This window comes from Anguilla anguilla, chromosome 6 (genome assembly GCF_013347855.1).
Source record: "Anguilla anguilla isolate fAngAng1 chromosome 6, fAngAng1.pri, whole genome shotgun sequence".
NCBI classification, from domain to species: domain Eukaryota; kingdom Metazoa; phylum Chordata; class Actinopteri; order Anguilliformes; family Anguillidae; genus Anguilla; species Anguilla anguilla.
Window position 1 is genome coordinate 68,576 of NC_049206.1, and position 13,827 is coordinate 82,402.

The window sequence follows — 13,827 nt, forward strand, 5'->3', positions numbered from 1 at the left end:
CGCACACACACACACACACGCACGCACAAACACATACGCTCCTTCAGAGTGCGTGATTCTGCATAAAGCAGTGCCGGTTACGTAGCGCTGGTCATTGAACAGCCGGACATAGGAGCGCCTTTCTGTCCGGAGAACAGAATGTGAGCGTCAGATAAACTCAGGCAGCAGGGTGAAGTGCCGTGCCGTCAGAGTCATCATTTTAACATTTTATATCAAAGAACCCAGGAGCACAAAGCTGGAAAACATATTTCATGTTACCAATGACTTATGTGTATGTGTGTGCATATAATACGCTCACCCACACACACACACACACACGCACATACACGCACTCACACACACACACACACACACACACACACACACACACACACACAGACATGCATATGCATGCACTCACCCACACACACACACGCGCACACACACACACAGACACGCACTCACCCACATATACAGACACGCACTCACACACACACGCACTCACCCACACACGTACACACACACACTCACACACTACGCACACACAGAAATACACACGCACGCACACAGTACGCGCACACACAAACACACACACACACGCACACACACACTAAACCTTATGTATAGTGAGAAAACAACAAATCCCCAACAAAATGAACATCTTTATTTATATAGATTCAAGTCTGTTGAACTTTGACATTTTGATCTCAGAAGGAAAATCATGGTTTTCAGTTCCTTCTTGTTGTAATTTTGGTAGCTTATAAAGCTAAAAACAAAAAACAAACAACACAATGATGATGACCTTAATAATGACATAATAATAATAATAATAATAATAATAATAATAATAAAGAGATTCAAAGTAAATCATTTATCAGTAAAGTCTTTCCTCGGCGTAAGTGGTGTAAAGTCAGGACTCATAGTGCAGTGGAGGCAGGGGTGGGTTAGGGTTAGGCAGAGTGGGGGTGGGTTAGGGTCAGGCAGAGTGGGGTTGGGTTAGGGTTAGGCAGAGTGGGGTTGGGTTAGGGTTAGGCAGAGTGGGGGTGGGTTAGGGTCAGGCAGAGTGGGGTTGGGTTAGGGTTAGGCAGAGTGGGGTTGGGTTAGGGTTAGGCAGAGTGGGGTTGGGTTAGGGTTAGGCAGAGTGGGGTTGGGTTAGGGTCAGGCAGACTGGGGGTGGGTTAGGGTTAGGCAGAGTGGGGGTGGGTTAGGGTCAGGCAGAGTGGGGTTGGGTTAGGGTTAGGCAGAGTGGGGTTGGGTTAGGGTTAGGCAGAGTGGGGTTGGGTTAGGGTTAGGCAGAGTGGGGTTGGGTTAGGGTCAGGCAGAGTGGGGGTGGGTTAGGGTTAGGCAGAGTGGGGTTGGGTTAGGGTTAGGCAGAGTGGGGTTGGGTTAGGGTTAGGCAGAGTGGGGGTGGGTTAGGGTTAGGCAGAGTGGGGTTGGGTTTAGGGTTAGGCAAAGTGGGGGTGGGTTAGGGTTAGGCAGAGTGGGGTTGGGTTATGGTTAGGCAGAGTGGGGGTGGGTTAGGGTTAGGCAGAGTGGGGTTGGGTTAGGGTTAGGCAGAGTGGGGGTGGGTTAGGGTTAGGCAGAGTGGGGTTGGGTTAGGGTTAGGCAGAGTGGGGGTGGGTTAGGGTTAGGCAGAGTGGGGTTGGGTTAGGGTTAGGCAGAGTGGGGTTGGATTAGGGTTAGGCAGAGTGGGGTTGGGTTAGGGTTAGGCAGACTGGGGGTGGGTTAGGGTTAGACAGAGTGGGGTTGGGTTAGGGTTAGGCAGAGTGGGGGTTAGGTTAGGGTTAGGCAGAGTGGGGTTGGGTTAGGGTTAGGCAGAGTGGGGTTGGGTTAGGGTCAGGCAGAGTGGGGGTGGGTTAGGGTTAGGCAGAGTGGGGTTGGGTTAGGGTTAGGCAGAGTGGGGTTGGGTTAGGGTTAGGCAGAGTGGGGGTGGGTTATGGTTAGGCAGAGTGGGGTTGGGTTAGGGTTAGGCAGAGTGGGGTTGGGTTAGGGTTAGGCAGAGTGGGGTTGGATTAGGTTTAGGCAGAGTGGGGTTGGGTTAGGGTTAGGCAAAGTGGGGGTGGGTTAGAGTTAGGCAGAGTGGGGTTGGGTTAGGGTTAGGCAGAGTGGGGGTGGGTTAGGGTTAGGCAGAGTGGGGTTGGGTTAGGGTTAGGCAGAGTGGGGGTGGGTTAGGGTTAGGCAGAGTGGGGTTGGGTTAGGGTTAGGCAGAGTGGGGTTGGATTAGGTTTAGGCAGAGTGGGGTTGGGTTAGGGTTAGGCAGAGTGGGGTTGGATTAGGTTTAGGCAGAGTGGGGTTGGGTTAGGGTTAGGCAAAGTGGGGGTGGGTTAGAGTTAGGCAGAGTGGGGTTGGGTTAGGGTTAGGCAGAGTGGGGTTGTCCGTTTTGTGAACAGTAGACCACACTGTAGGATACCAAGTAATGTGACCAAAACCATTCTAAAGCACAGCCATTGCCCTGCATTACTGTAGGGTGTGTGTTTGTGTGTCTTCATCATCCCCTTTGGCAGAGGACAAATCCACTGAGTCTGTGATGCACCCCATCACCTCTCCCAGCTCTACACCGAGCCATCACTCTGAGACAGGCTGTTTCATGTTATCACATTCAGCTGAAGATAATTAAGGGAAATCTTTCTCTCACTTTCTCTGAAAGGGCACCTTCAGACATTCTCTGAAACATTCTAGCAATGTTCTAAACTGTGGAATATCCCTTGGCTGCACCAAGCATTTATTAATCACCCCATTTAAACAGCATTCATATTTTAACAATTATCAGTTGAAAATCTTAATTAAGCTCAGTCAGATATATGAACAAATGCAATAAATGATAAGACTTGATAGAATTAATAGTTTTCAGAGAATGACACAGACACGTCTAGTACATGTTTTCAATTAATAAGCATGCCAATGAATCATTGCTGAAGAGGACATGGCTTAAAATCCAAGTATAGCAAATATTTAAATGTTTTTGGTCAACATATAATTCATATATAAGAACACCACATAGAGGAAACTAACTATACAATCTTAAAATGTTTTTTAAAAGTTATAAAACAAATCATTTTTCTTACCCTATCCTGGAGACAACATTGTCACATAATCGTTTGCTTCTGTGATGTCACAAAAAATGCATCTAGGAGGTGACATATGCAGCACGTGGCTTATTTCCTGGCTTTCTGCTGTGGGTCCCAGAGCTCTTTTTTACATTTATGGAGATGTGTTCCCTAAGCATGTGTACAGATAGATATAGATCATTTATCAGATAGATATTTATCACTCATGCTCAGTATTTTAGGTGCTTAACAGTACACATGCTGATCTAGGATCCAGCTTCCCATACCCATGTCCCCACATTAAGCACGATGAGCTAAAAACGCAGGCTGGGCCGAGATCTGCCCACCTACTCCGAGACACAGATGAATACAGGCCCTGGTCGAATGCACCCAAGGTCACAGGCAAGCACCTGTAACTTTCAGCCTTGTCTTTTTTAAAGTGTCAATCCTTACATTCTCATATAAAAAATGCCATATTAGGTACCTTTTCAAATTGACTTTTTGTAGCAATATTGTTTCAGTGTGTTTGCGTTCTGTAATTGCTCCTCATTGGTGGTGTCGGGTGCGCCAATCCCGCCAAGGATTCAAATATGATGACGCAGGCACCGGAACACACGCCGAGTGCAAAACAGCAAGTGCCGAAAATTCAAAAAGCTACTTTAAAACAAGGTTTCATATGTGGCTCAATATTACCATGTCAGATGACATGTTGGTTGTCTAGGCAGTCTTTTTTCTCCAAAATATGGTACCACTGGATTATCTTCTAGTAATAGCTTAGTTTCGAATGGAACTGGAATTTGGACAGTGAAAACGAATGTTTGTGACCACCAGTCACCACAGATTTTGCTAAATCCTCCAAAACTGAAAAATTAAGGATAGACACTTTAAACAAACTGAAAATTGCTATTTGAAGGTGATATTTTGTGACAGTTTCACCAAAATTCTGTAACACATTTTGCTTTGGTGAGGATTTAACTTCAAATCCCTTAAAATAGTCATGTCTGAAAGAGAAGGATTATTCTTGAAATAATCTGTGTTTGAAGATTTGGTTGATTGCCAGAAGAGTTCAGTCTCTGATCCAGTAGTGCCTGCAGGGATGTCCGTGGCAGGAAGTGAAACACTGTCATTGAAAAGAAGGCAGTCTGTGGTGAAGACCTATTCAGTGGTGAGTTGCAAAGGTTTGGTTTACAATAACTCCGTAGTAGTGTCAGTCACATAGTTATTTCCAGGCTAGTGGCTTTAGCTTTCAGGTAATTCCCCATCTTTCATTCCAGTGTCATAGTCAGAATCCAGTTTAAAAACAAAGCAAATAAAATAATATTTAAGTTCCCTCTTTCTCTGAGCAGCTGCGGCCCAGTTTTCCTCATCACCACTGAAACCCCCAAAACACAGAAATATAAAGCCTTCGATTGTCCACAACACCACGTTCAACACAGCCCATGTGTGCTCTCTCTCACCCCATTTGCCTCCCTCCCTTTTTCTTTCTCTCTCCTTCTCTGTCTCAGGCCCAGAAAGTGGTCAGCAGTACCAGATTTCTGAGAGTGAGTGGTGAGAGTGGGCATGGTTGGTGTGGGTGTGGTGGGAGCGGTCGGTGTGGACGTGGTTGGTGTGGGCATAGTGGATGTGGTTGGTGTGGTGGGTGTGGTTGGGGTGGGTGTGGACGTGGTTGGTGTGGGCGGTGTGGTGGGTGTGGGCGTGGTGGGTGTGGTTGGTGCGGGTGTGGTGGGTGTGGGTGTGGTGGGTGTGGTGGGCATGGGCATGGTCAGTGTTGGTGTAGTCGGTGTGGTGGGCGTGGCTGTGGTGGGCATGGCCAGTGTAAGTGTGGTGGGTGTGGGTGTGGTTGGTGACGGCGTGGTTGGTGTGGGTGTGGTCAGTGTGGATGTGGTGGGCGTGGTCGGTGTGGGTGTGGTCAGCGTGGATGGTGTAGCTGTGGTGGACATGGGCGTGGTTGGTGTAGGTGTGGTGGGTGTGGTTGGTGTGGGTGTGGTGGGCATGGGAGTGGTTGGTGTAGATATGGTGGCTGTGAGCGTGGTCAATGTGGGTGTGGTTGGTGTAGGCGTGGTGGGTGTGGGTGTGGTCGGTGTGGGCGCGGTTGATGTGGGGAAGGTTGGTCTGGGTGTGGTCGGTGTGGGTTTGTTCTGGGCAGTTACTGTCCCGGGATGTAGGGCCAGCTGATGGAGCTGCCGGATAGCTGCATGTCCCGGATGAGGGTCTCGATGGGCGTTTTGCCCACCAGGCGCACGAAGAAGAGCTGAGAGATGAGCGAGGCGGGCACGGCTCGCAGCGCGGGCAGACGCAGCAGCAGACGGCCGAAACGCTGCGGTTGCCCTGGATACTGCGCCCGCTCGTACTCCGTCAGAGCCACCTGAGCACGCTCCTGCAGTGCTTCCACCTGAGCAGGGTCTGTCAGCCCACACGCATCTGAAACACACACACAGCGTTACACATGCATCTGAAACACACACACACAGCATTACACACGCATGCACACACACAGCATTACACACGCATCTGAAACACACACACAGCATTACACACGCATCTGAAACACACACACAGCATTACACACGTATCTGAAACACACACACAGCGTTACACACGCATCTGAAACACACACACAGCGTTACACACGCATCTGAAACACACACACAGCGTTACACATGCATCTGAAACACACACACACAGCATTACACACGCATGCACACACACAGCGTTACACACGCATCTGAAACACACACACAGCATTACACACACATCTGAAACACACACACAGCGTTACACACGCATGCACACACAGCGTTACACACGCATCTGAAACACACACACAGCATTACACATGCATCTGAAACACACACACAGCGTTACACACACATCTGAAACACACACACAGCATTACACACGCATGCACACACACAGCATTACACACGCATGCACACACACAGCGTTACACACGCATCTGAAACACACACACAGCATTACACACACATCTGAAACACACACACAGCGTTACACACGCATGCACACACAGCGTTACACACGCATCTGAAACACACACACAGCATTACACACGCATCTAAAACACACACACAGCGTTACACACGCATGCACACACACAGCGTTACACACGCATCTGAAACACACACGCAGCATTACACACACTAATACACACACAGTTGCACACAATACTATGCACACACAGCCTTACACACATGCGGAATTATGCATACTAATAGACGCATGCACAATATTTTACACATACACACACACACACACCATTATGATGGCTACACACAGTAGGCACATTGCCATATTGGAGGATTGAGTTTAGCAGGGCTTTACCTTTAAATGACTACACAATAGCCACAGTGGGGCTGCTAACAGTTCGAATTTCGTTTAAACTGGCGACACGTTAGCCACAGTGGTGATGCTAACAGTTCGAATTTCGTTTAAACTGGCGACACGTTAGCCACAGTGGGGCCGCTAACAGTTAGAATTCCCTTTAAACGGTTTACACGTTAGCCACAGTGGGGCTGTTAACAGTTAGAATTCCCTTTAAACGGTTTACATGTTAGCCACAGTGGGGCTGCTAACAGTTAGAATTCCCTTTAAACGGTTTACACGTTAGCCACTGTGGGGCTGCTAACAGTTAGAATTCCCTTTAAACGGTTTACACGTTAGCCACAGTGGGGCTGCTAACAGTTATAATTCCCTTTAAACTGGCGACACGTTAGCCACAGTGGGGCTGCTAACAGTTAGAATTCCCTTTAAACGGTTTACACGTTAGCCATTGTGGGGCTGCTAACAGTTAGAATTCCCTTTAAACGGTATACACGTTAGCCACAGTGGGGCTGCTAACAGTTAGAATTCACTTTAAACGGTTTACACGTTAGCCACAGTGGGGCTGCTAACAGTTATAATTCCCTTTAAACTGGCGACACGTTAGCCACAGTGGGGCTGCTAACAGTTAGAATTGTCTTTAAACTGGCGACACGTTAGCCACAGTGGTTCTACTAAATACCATTCTTCTGGAACTGGAGCTGGGCTTGACTTCACATGTCTAAACCGGAGGAGTAACTCCCTGCTAAAGTTGTTGTGACTGGATCATTCTGAAGAACTTCTGAAGATTCACATTAAATATGTATTCGTGTGGCACTTGTGGAATTAAATATAGAATTAAAATAATTCAGATCATGTACTCATTTCACAGTGGAATCAGAACAGCAATTATAATCTGACAAACCAGCCAGTAATCTCATTTAATGTTAATGAGACATTCACAGATTAATCAAGGAAATTTCTGAGGTTGCATTTGCACTTCTTGTCCAGCTGAGGGTGCTAAATATCATATGGCCATCACCACATCAGGTCATCCATTTTGCCCCTCCATAATCCAGACCTTTACAACTGTTATGTCACAACTGTCATATTTTAGTGTACTACCAAGACCCCTACTATATGCACTTGATACATTAGCCTTTCCAAAAATGTCTATTATATAGGGTTGTCACATTTACCTCTACCTCTGCCTCTTGAAGTTGCTATTATTCTTACTATTATTATTATTACTGCTATCATTTTTATTAATGAGCAGGCAGAGAATGTATGCTGGCGCGTGTGAAAGGGGTGCCTGTAAGAGCGTGTGACTGACCCGGGGAGAAGAGGGCGATGGCCTTCAGGCAGCTGTACTCTGCGGAATCCACCTGCAGCCGTGTCAGCTTGTCCACCTGGTCCTGGAACAGGCGCACCTGGTCCATGAAGGAGACCACGCGCTCGGCGGACATGGGGGAGGCGTGGAAGCCGGCCGCGGCCAGCAGGGGTGCGACGTGGAGCGGCAGAGCAGACTGCGCGGCATTGAGGATGAAGAGCTCGCTCCAGCTGAGCCGCAGCAGGGCCACCTGCTCGGACAGGGGCAGCTCGGGGAAGAAGGGAATGCTGCGGGCCCACTCGATGGTGCTGAACAGCAGCCGGGCCGCCAGCTCACAGATACTGTCGATGCCCATGACAGCGCCGCCCTGCTGGCCGTACTGTGTGCTGTAGCGGGCCGGCGGGTATGGCTCCGCCCGCAGCAGCTGGGCAATGAGCTCCGAAACCGGCTGGCCGTTAATAAACTCGGCCCCGCCCACTCCAGCCCCGCCCACTCCCGCTCCGCCCACTGATCCTCCCACCGCACCCCCTGGGGTGGAGGAGGGGCTGATACTGGAGTGGGAGGGAGGGATACGCCCACGCTGGACTGCTGGGGGGGGAGGGGGGTTGGGGGAGGGGAAAGAGAAAAGCCCAAAACTGAGTTAATGAACTGGGTTAAAAACTGGGAGATTACACATTTATTGTTTGATTTTTTCCTCAACAGTTGCTAAAATATTTTAAGCAGCACTTTTTGAAACAGCTTAATTCCATAATGCTCTTTCGTCATTTTCAGGCCTCTACTGTAAAAACTAAATTTTAAATGGTGACTTCATAAAGCAGCGGTGCAGAGCAAAGGCTGGTCCGTTTCAGGATTTCACAGGGCAGGACTTTCTGTCTTCTGTTCTTAATTATTTATAATTAGCTCAATTATCTGCTTCATCTGACTTATAAAAAATACCAACTGTTTAGGAAACTAAGACACACTACTTGGCTGATGAAGAAATGGAGTAACAGCAGCTGTGTGGGGCTGGGACTGGCCTGCTCTGAATGACATACTGTATGCAGTCCTGAGAGAGAGAGGGGCGGAGCTGACTCACTGTCACTCACTCAACCAGTCATTGTGTTTTTTTGTTGAAAGCCAAATCTTTTGAATTGTTCAGACAGCTCAGTAACTGACAGCTCATTATAGGGCTAATGAAGCCCATTTATAGTGATATCCCTGCAGAAAAACCAGCACGGGCCAGTAACCATGGCAGCCCGGAATGCTGAATGACTGACAGGTCTACCAACGTGACCATCACTTTATTAGCCTGATAAAGCTGGTATACTATCACTGCCCAACTTGGATCAGCAATAGACCAACACTAACCAGGAAATTACAGGGAAGTGACTTGGGAATCATGGATAACTGGGTAATGAATTTCCAATGCTAGCAAATCTCTGTATGTACGTTTCAGGACGACAGTTCAGTGATAAGCCCCTTTTCCACTGTAGGGGCGAACGGTTCTGAGCATGGAGCGGAACGGTTCCAATGGTGTTTCCTCCTGGAAACGGTTTGGCGCGGAACGCTTACAAACCGTGCCCAGCATGATTAGACAACCGTGCTCAGTACAGCAGAACCGTTCGGGTGGGCGGACTTAATGACGTAGGTATTCACTGATTGGTTTCACATTACATCAGTTTTGTGACTCCGCATCCGGTCTCTTCACGTCTTCTTCCATAAGCTAGGTCGGTAGAGAAGCTAATATAAATAAAAATGCCACTCAAATATCGTATTCCGTCATAGCAACAAGATAAACCCGACAATAGCCCTAAGATATGCCAATACAGCAGTGAAAATTCTGCTCACTGAATAACGAAATAAATGAGACAAAGTTTTAAAAAATGATACCATGTCATTCTACAGTCAATATCTGGGACTAAATATTGAATAAATACATAACCTTACCATTGGTTTTACGCGTAGAGATATCCCTTTTGAGACTGCGTGGTCATATATTGTCTTGGACAATCCGTTTGTGAAATATACATGCATTTGTGATGCCTGGGTACCTTCCAAAATAGCTGTGCATAATACCACATGTGGCGTTTACGGCGTTGTCGCCCTTTTAGAACAGTCTGGCTTGATTGACAATTCGTTAGTAGGTATAAGCTTTCTAACGATGTATAACATGTCTAATTTTGCTTTCGGAATAGCGTTTTATAGGTCAGCGTAACCGAAAATATTCTTATCATCGCATTCACTCACTAACGCCAATGAGCGTGTGTGCGTGTATGAGTGTGTGCCAGTCATAAGAGAGGTCAGATTAGCCCTTTGGTATGTCAGTTTCCAAAGCAACAGACAGAGTCCAAAGAAGCGAGATGTTCCTGTATTCCATGATGATATTGCCTCCATACATACTGCTAAACATTCATGAGTGGTTTCATGAACACTAGGAAGAGGTTAAATGCCTTACATGGCCTCCATAATCACCAGATCTAAATACCGTTCACCCTTTACGGAAAGTTCTGGAATGCAGAGTAAAAGTAAGCTTCCTTCATGAAGATTGGGCTCATATTCCTCTACACACAGATCAGAACCTGTATGACAACATTCCAAGCAGGACTGAAGCTGTTCTGGGGAGGAAGGGTGCTCCTGCTTCTTATTGATATTCATATATATCTAGGCCTCAGTGGCGGTTCATTAATGCGGGGCATTTTGTCATCGCTACATATTATTTTGTATTATTAAGGAGGGCAAAATGTGTTCAAGTAGTGCTACTGGCCAGTGTTTAGGCAACATTAGTGCTTTGCTTTGTGACAAAGCTCTTTTGTTAAAAGCGCTATACAAATAAAAATTGATTGATTGATTGAATGATAGTGTTAGTGTGTGAGTGTGTGTGTGTGAGTGTGTATGAGTCAGTGTGTATGTGTGAGTGAGTGTGTGTGTGTGTGTGTGTGAGTGAGTGCGTCTGAGTGTGTGAGTGTTTGTGTGAGTGTGTGTTTGTGTGTGTGAGTGAGTGCATCTGAGTGTGTGAGTGAGTGTGTATGAGTGTGTGTGTGCATGTGAGTCAGTGTGTACGTGTGTGTGTGAGTGAGTGAGTGTCTGTGAGTTAGTGTGTATGTTTGTGTGTGAGTGAGTGTGTATGAGTGTGTGTGTGTGCGAGTCAGTGTGTGTGAGTGAGTGTGTATGAGTGTGTGAGTCAGTGTGTATGAGTGTGAGTGTGTGTGTGTGTGTGTGAGTCAGTGTGTATGAGTGCGTGTGTATGAGTGTATGTATGTGTATAAGTGCAGGGTGAGACAGTTACCTTCTTTGCGCATTCCAACCCGGAAGCACTTCTTCAGTCGGCAGTACTGGCACTGGTTTCGATGGTGTTGGTCAATCTGACAGTCCCTGTTAGACCTGTAGCACAGCCCAGCACACCATCAGCATGACCGGCTACCACCAGCCTCCCCCCCCCCCCCCCCCCCCCTCCCCGCCCCATCTCCACAAGGTCCTCAGCCAATCAGGGAGAGAGCAGACTAGCTGCAGAGTCTGTTTACTGCGCAGACTAGCTGCAGAGTCTGTTTACTGCACAGACTAGCTGCAGAGTCTGTTTACTGCGCAGACCAGCTGCAGAGTCTGTTTACTGCGCAGACCAGCTGCAGAGTCTGTTTACTGCACAGACCAGCTGCAATATTCAACAATTGCTTAATCACATGGAACCCTCTTTTAAACATGAATCAAGGCAAGATGCATAGTCCTGACAGTTAAATATTGATATGAACAGCTAACAGATGTCAGAAACATTACCAATCATAGACAAAGCATATGCCTGCTCCATTAGAGCACAGACAAAACATCTTTATCTGCAGGTGTAGCTGATATAGCGCTCTTACCTGCAGGTATAACTAATACAGTGTTCTTACCTGCAGGTGTAGCTGATATAGTGCTCTTACCTGCAGGTGCAGCTGATATAGTGTCTTACCTGCAGGCATGACTAATATTGTGCCTTACCTGCAGGTGTAGCTGATATAGTGCCTTACCTGCAGGTGTAGCTGATATAGTGCCTTACCTGCAGGTGTAGCTGATATAGTGTCTTACCTGCAGGTGTAGCTGATATAGTGTCTTACCTGCAGGTGTAGCTGATATAGTGTCTTACCTGCAGGTGTAGCTGATATAGTGCCTTACCTGCAGGTGTAGCTGATATAGTGTCTTACCTGCAGGTGTAGCTGATATAGTGTCTTACCTGCAGGTGTAGCTGATATAGCGCTCTTACCTGCAGGTGTAGCTGATATAGCGCCCTTACCTGCAGGTGTAGCTGAGGTTGCGTCGAATGCTCCTCTTGAAGAAGCTCTTGCAGCCCTCACAGGTGAAGACGCCATAGTGTTTACCGCTGGACTTGTCCCCACACACCACACAGTCCACTACACAGGCCTTATCATCCTCCCCCAGCTCTGTGTCACTGCCCCCTGCCTGGGGAGACTCCTCCCCCTCCCCTCCATGCAGGTATCCCCCCTTCTCCCCCCCCAGCCCATTAGTGTCCCCGTTTGGGTCGCCCCACCCCCCGGTCACCATGGCCATTGCCCTGCGCCCTGCTGTCTCTCACTGGGAATGCAGCAAGCTTGGACACAATCAGCTTTAAGTTCCAGGTTTTCAGCTCCTCGGTCTTCAGGATGCTATTCTGGTCAGCAAAAAAAGGTGATGATTTTCAGACCAAGTTCAAACCAAGAGAATATCCCCATATGGAAAAAAAATAAACAGTTTGTTTCTGGGGAAATGGAAAATCATAAAGAGTAAAGAGTAAACAGTTCAGATCAAATCCGCTTCTGTCGGCAGTGGGGTAACCTGGAAACGCTTCCCCTGCACTGTGGCGACCCGGAAACGCTTCCCCTGCAGGAACTCTGTCCCTCTCTCTCCCTTTCTCTTTCTCTCTCTTCTTCGTCTTTTCAGACGTCTCAAAGTCACGGCTGGGTTCACAGGAAGCAGTAAATCTCCCAGAGCACGCCACACGCTCTCCTGCAGAAAAACAAGACAGAAACACTTTCCTGTTCTCCGCTCCCCTCTGAAAGCGGGCAGAGAAAGTCTCCTCCCTCTCTCTCTCTCTCTCTCTCTCTCTCCTTTCACCTCTGACAATAAGCGTAAAAAATGGACTTTCCGAGTGTTTCTCTCCGCCCCCAAACCAGCTGAACCAGTTTCAGTTTGAGCAGGCAGAAACACCCCCCACCCCCAACGCTTGCTCACTGTCCACTTCAGAGAACAAGCAGCACATAAAACAGCCGCTAAAACTGCAGAAGATAGCCCTACTGCCGCGGTTACAGCTCCTTACCGCGAGAGGCGAGGGTGCACACGGACCGTCCCTTTATTCTCCAGCTGCGCGGTCAGACCTGGGGAGGGAGGCAGTGTGGGAACAGCCTTTTTTCACAGGCTGGCTGTTCCGGGATACCCCCCTCCTCTGGAACACAGAGCTGAGCCAGGAGAGCACACCACACATGCTGGCGCCTTCCCACAATCCCCCTGGGCTGCAGACTTTCTGTTTTTGCTTCTCTTGTTTACAGTTTTATCTTCCAGGTCAGCAGAACTCGAACACGGCAGCTGCTGTGATTATCCACGGTAAAAAAAACAGCACAGCTCCAATTCACCATCAGAGCGGGAGAAAAACAGTCTCTGTCCCTCCCTTTCTCTTAAACAGGATCATAGCTGAAGGAACTCCACAGCTCTCTCTCTCTCTCGATGGCGGTGAGACAATGAGGATGAAGAGGAAGACAGAGGAAGAATAAATGGCTCCTGCTCCCTGGGTCCCTGGAGCGGTTTCCCTGTGAGCTGCAGTGAGTGCTCCAGCGTGGGTCTCCCCTGCTCTCCGATTCCCTCTCTATCTCTCTTTCCTGCTCTCCGATTCCCTCTCTATCTCTCACTTTCCTTCCCTCCGATTCCCTCTCTATCTCTCTCTTTCCTGCTCTCCGATTCCCTCTCTATCTCTCTCTTCCCTGCTCTCCGTTTCCCTCTCTATCTCTCTCCCTCCCCCCATTCGGGTCTGGCCAGCGCAAAGAGAAAGAGGATTAAAGTGCTTTAGGCTGGCTGCTGCCCGCAGTATCCTCGCCCTCCGTCTCTCTTTCTCTCTGTCCCTCCCTCCTTTCACCCTCTCTTTCCTCCTGGTGTGTGTGTCTGTGTGAGCGTGTGTGTGAGTGTGTTCAGGGATTTGACACTGCTATTCAAACC

General features: G+C 48.2%; 1 protein-coding gene across 2 annotated transcripts; it reads right to left on the reverse strand.

Moving 5' to 3' along the window:
- Positions 1 to 5,031: 5,031 nt before the first annotated feature.
- On the reverse strand, positions 5,032 to 13,307 carry LOC118230409 (nuclear receptor subfamily 2 group F member 6-like). 2 transcript variants are annotated; one of them, XM_035423409.1, is made up of 5 exons: positions 12,938 to 13,307; positions 11,918 to 12,627; positions 10,937 to 11,031; positions 7,675 to 8,259; positions 5,032 to 5,447 (listed from the first exon to the last, which is right to left on the reverse strand). In XM_035423409.1, the coding sequence occupies exons 2-5, from the start codon at positions 12,190 to 12,192 to the stop codon at positions 5,173 to 5,175; spliced, it is 1,230 nt and encodes a 409-aa protein (XP_035279300.1). In that variant the 5' UTR covers positions 12,193 to 12,627; positions 12,938 to 13,307; the 3' UTR covers positions 5,032 to 5,172. The 2 variants fall into 2 exon arrangements, with proteins under 2 accessions (XP_035279300.1, XP_035279301.1); XM_035423410.1 differs by having other exon boundaries at positions 7,675 to 8,256; positions 11,918 to 13,307.
- Positions 13,308 to 13,827: the final 520 nt, after the last annotated feature.

Excerpts from the sequence above, each read along its gene's own strand:
- LOC118230409 (XM_035423409.1), bottom strand. The coding sequence starts at position 12,192 with ATGGCCATGGTGACCGGGGGGTGGGGCGACCCAAACGGGGACACTAAT. Across the intron at positions 11,032-11,917 it reads AACCTCAGCTACACCTGCAG|GTCTAACAGGGACTGTCAGA; the intron begins GTAAGGGCGCTA and ends GCTGTGCTACAG. Across the intron at positions 8,260-10,936 it reads GGTTGGAATGCGCAAAGAAG|CAGTCCAGCGTGGGCGTATC; the intron begins GTAACTGTCTCA and ends CTCCCCCCCCAG.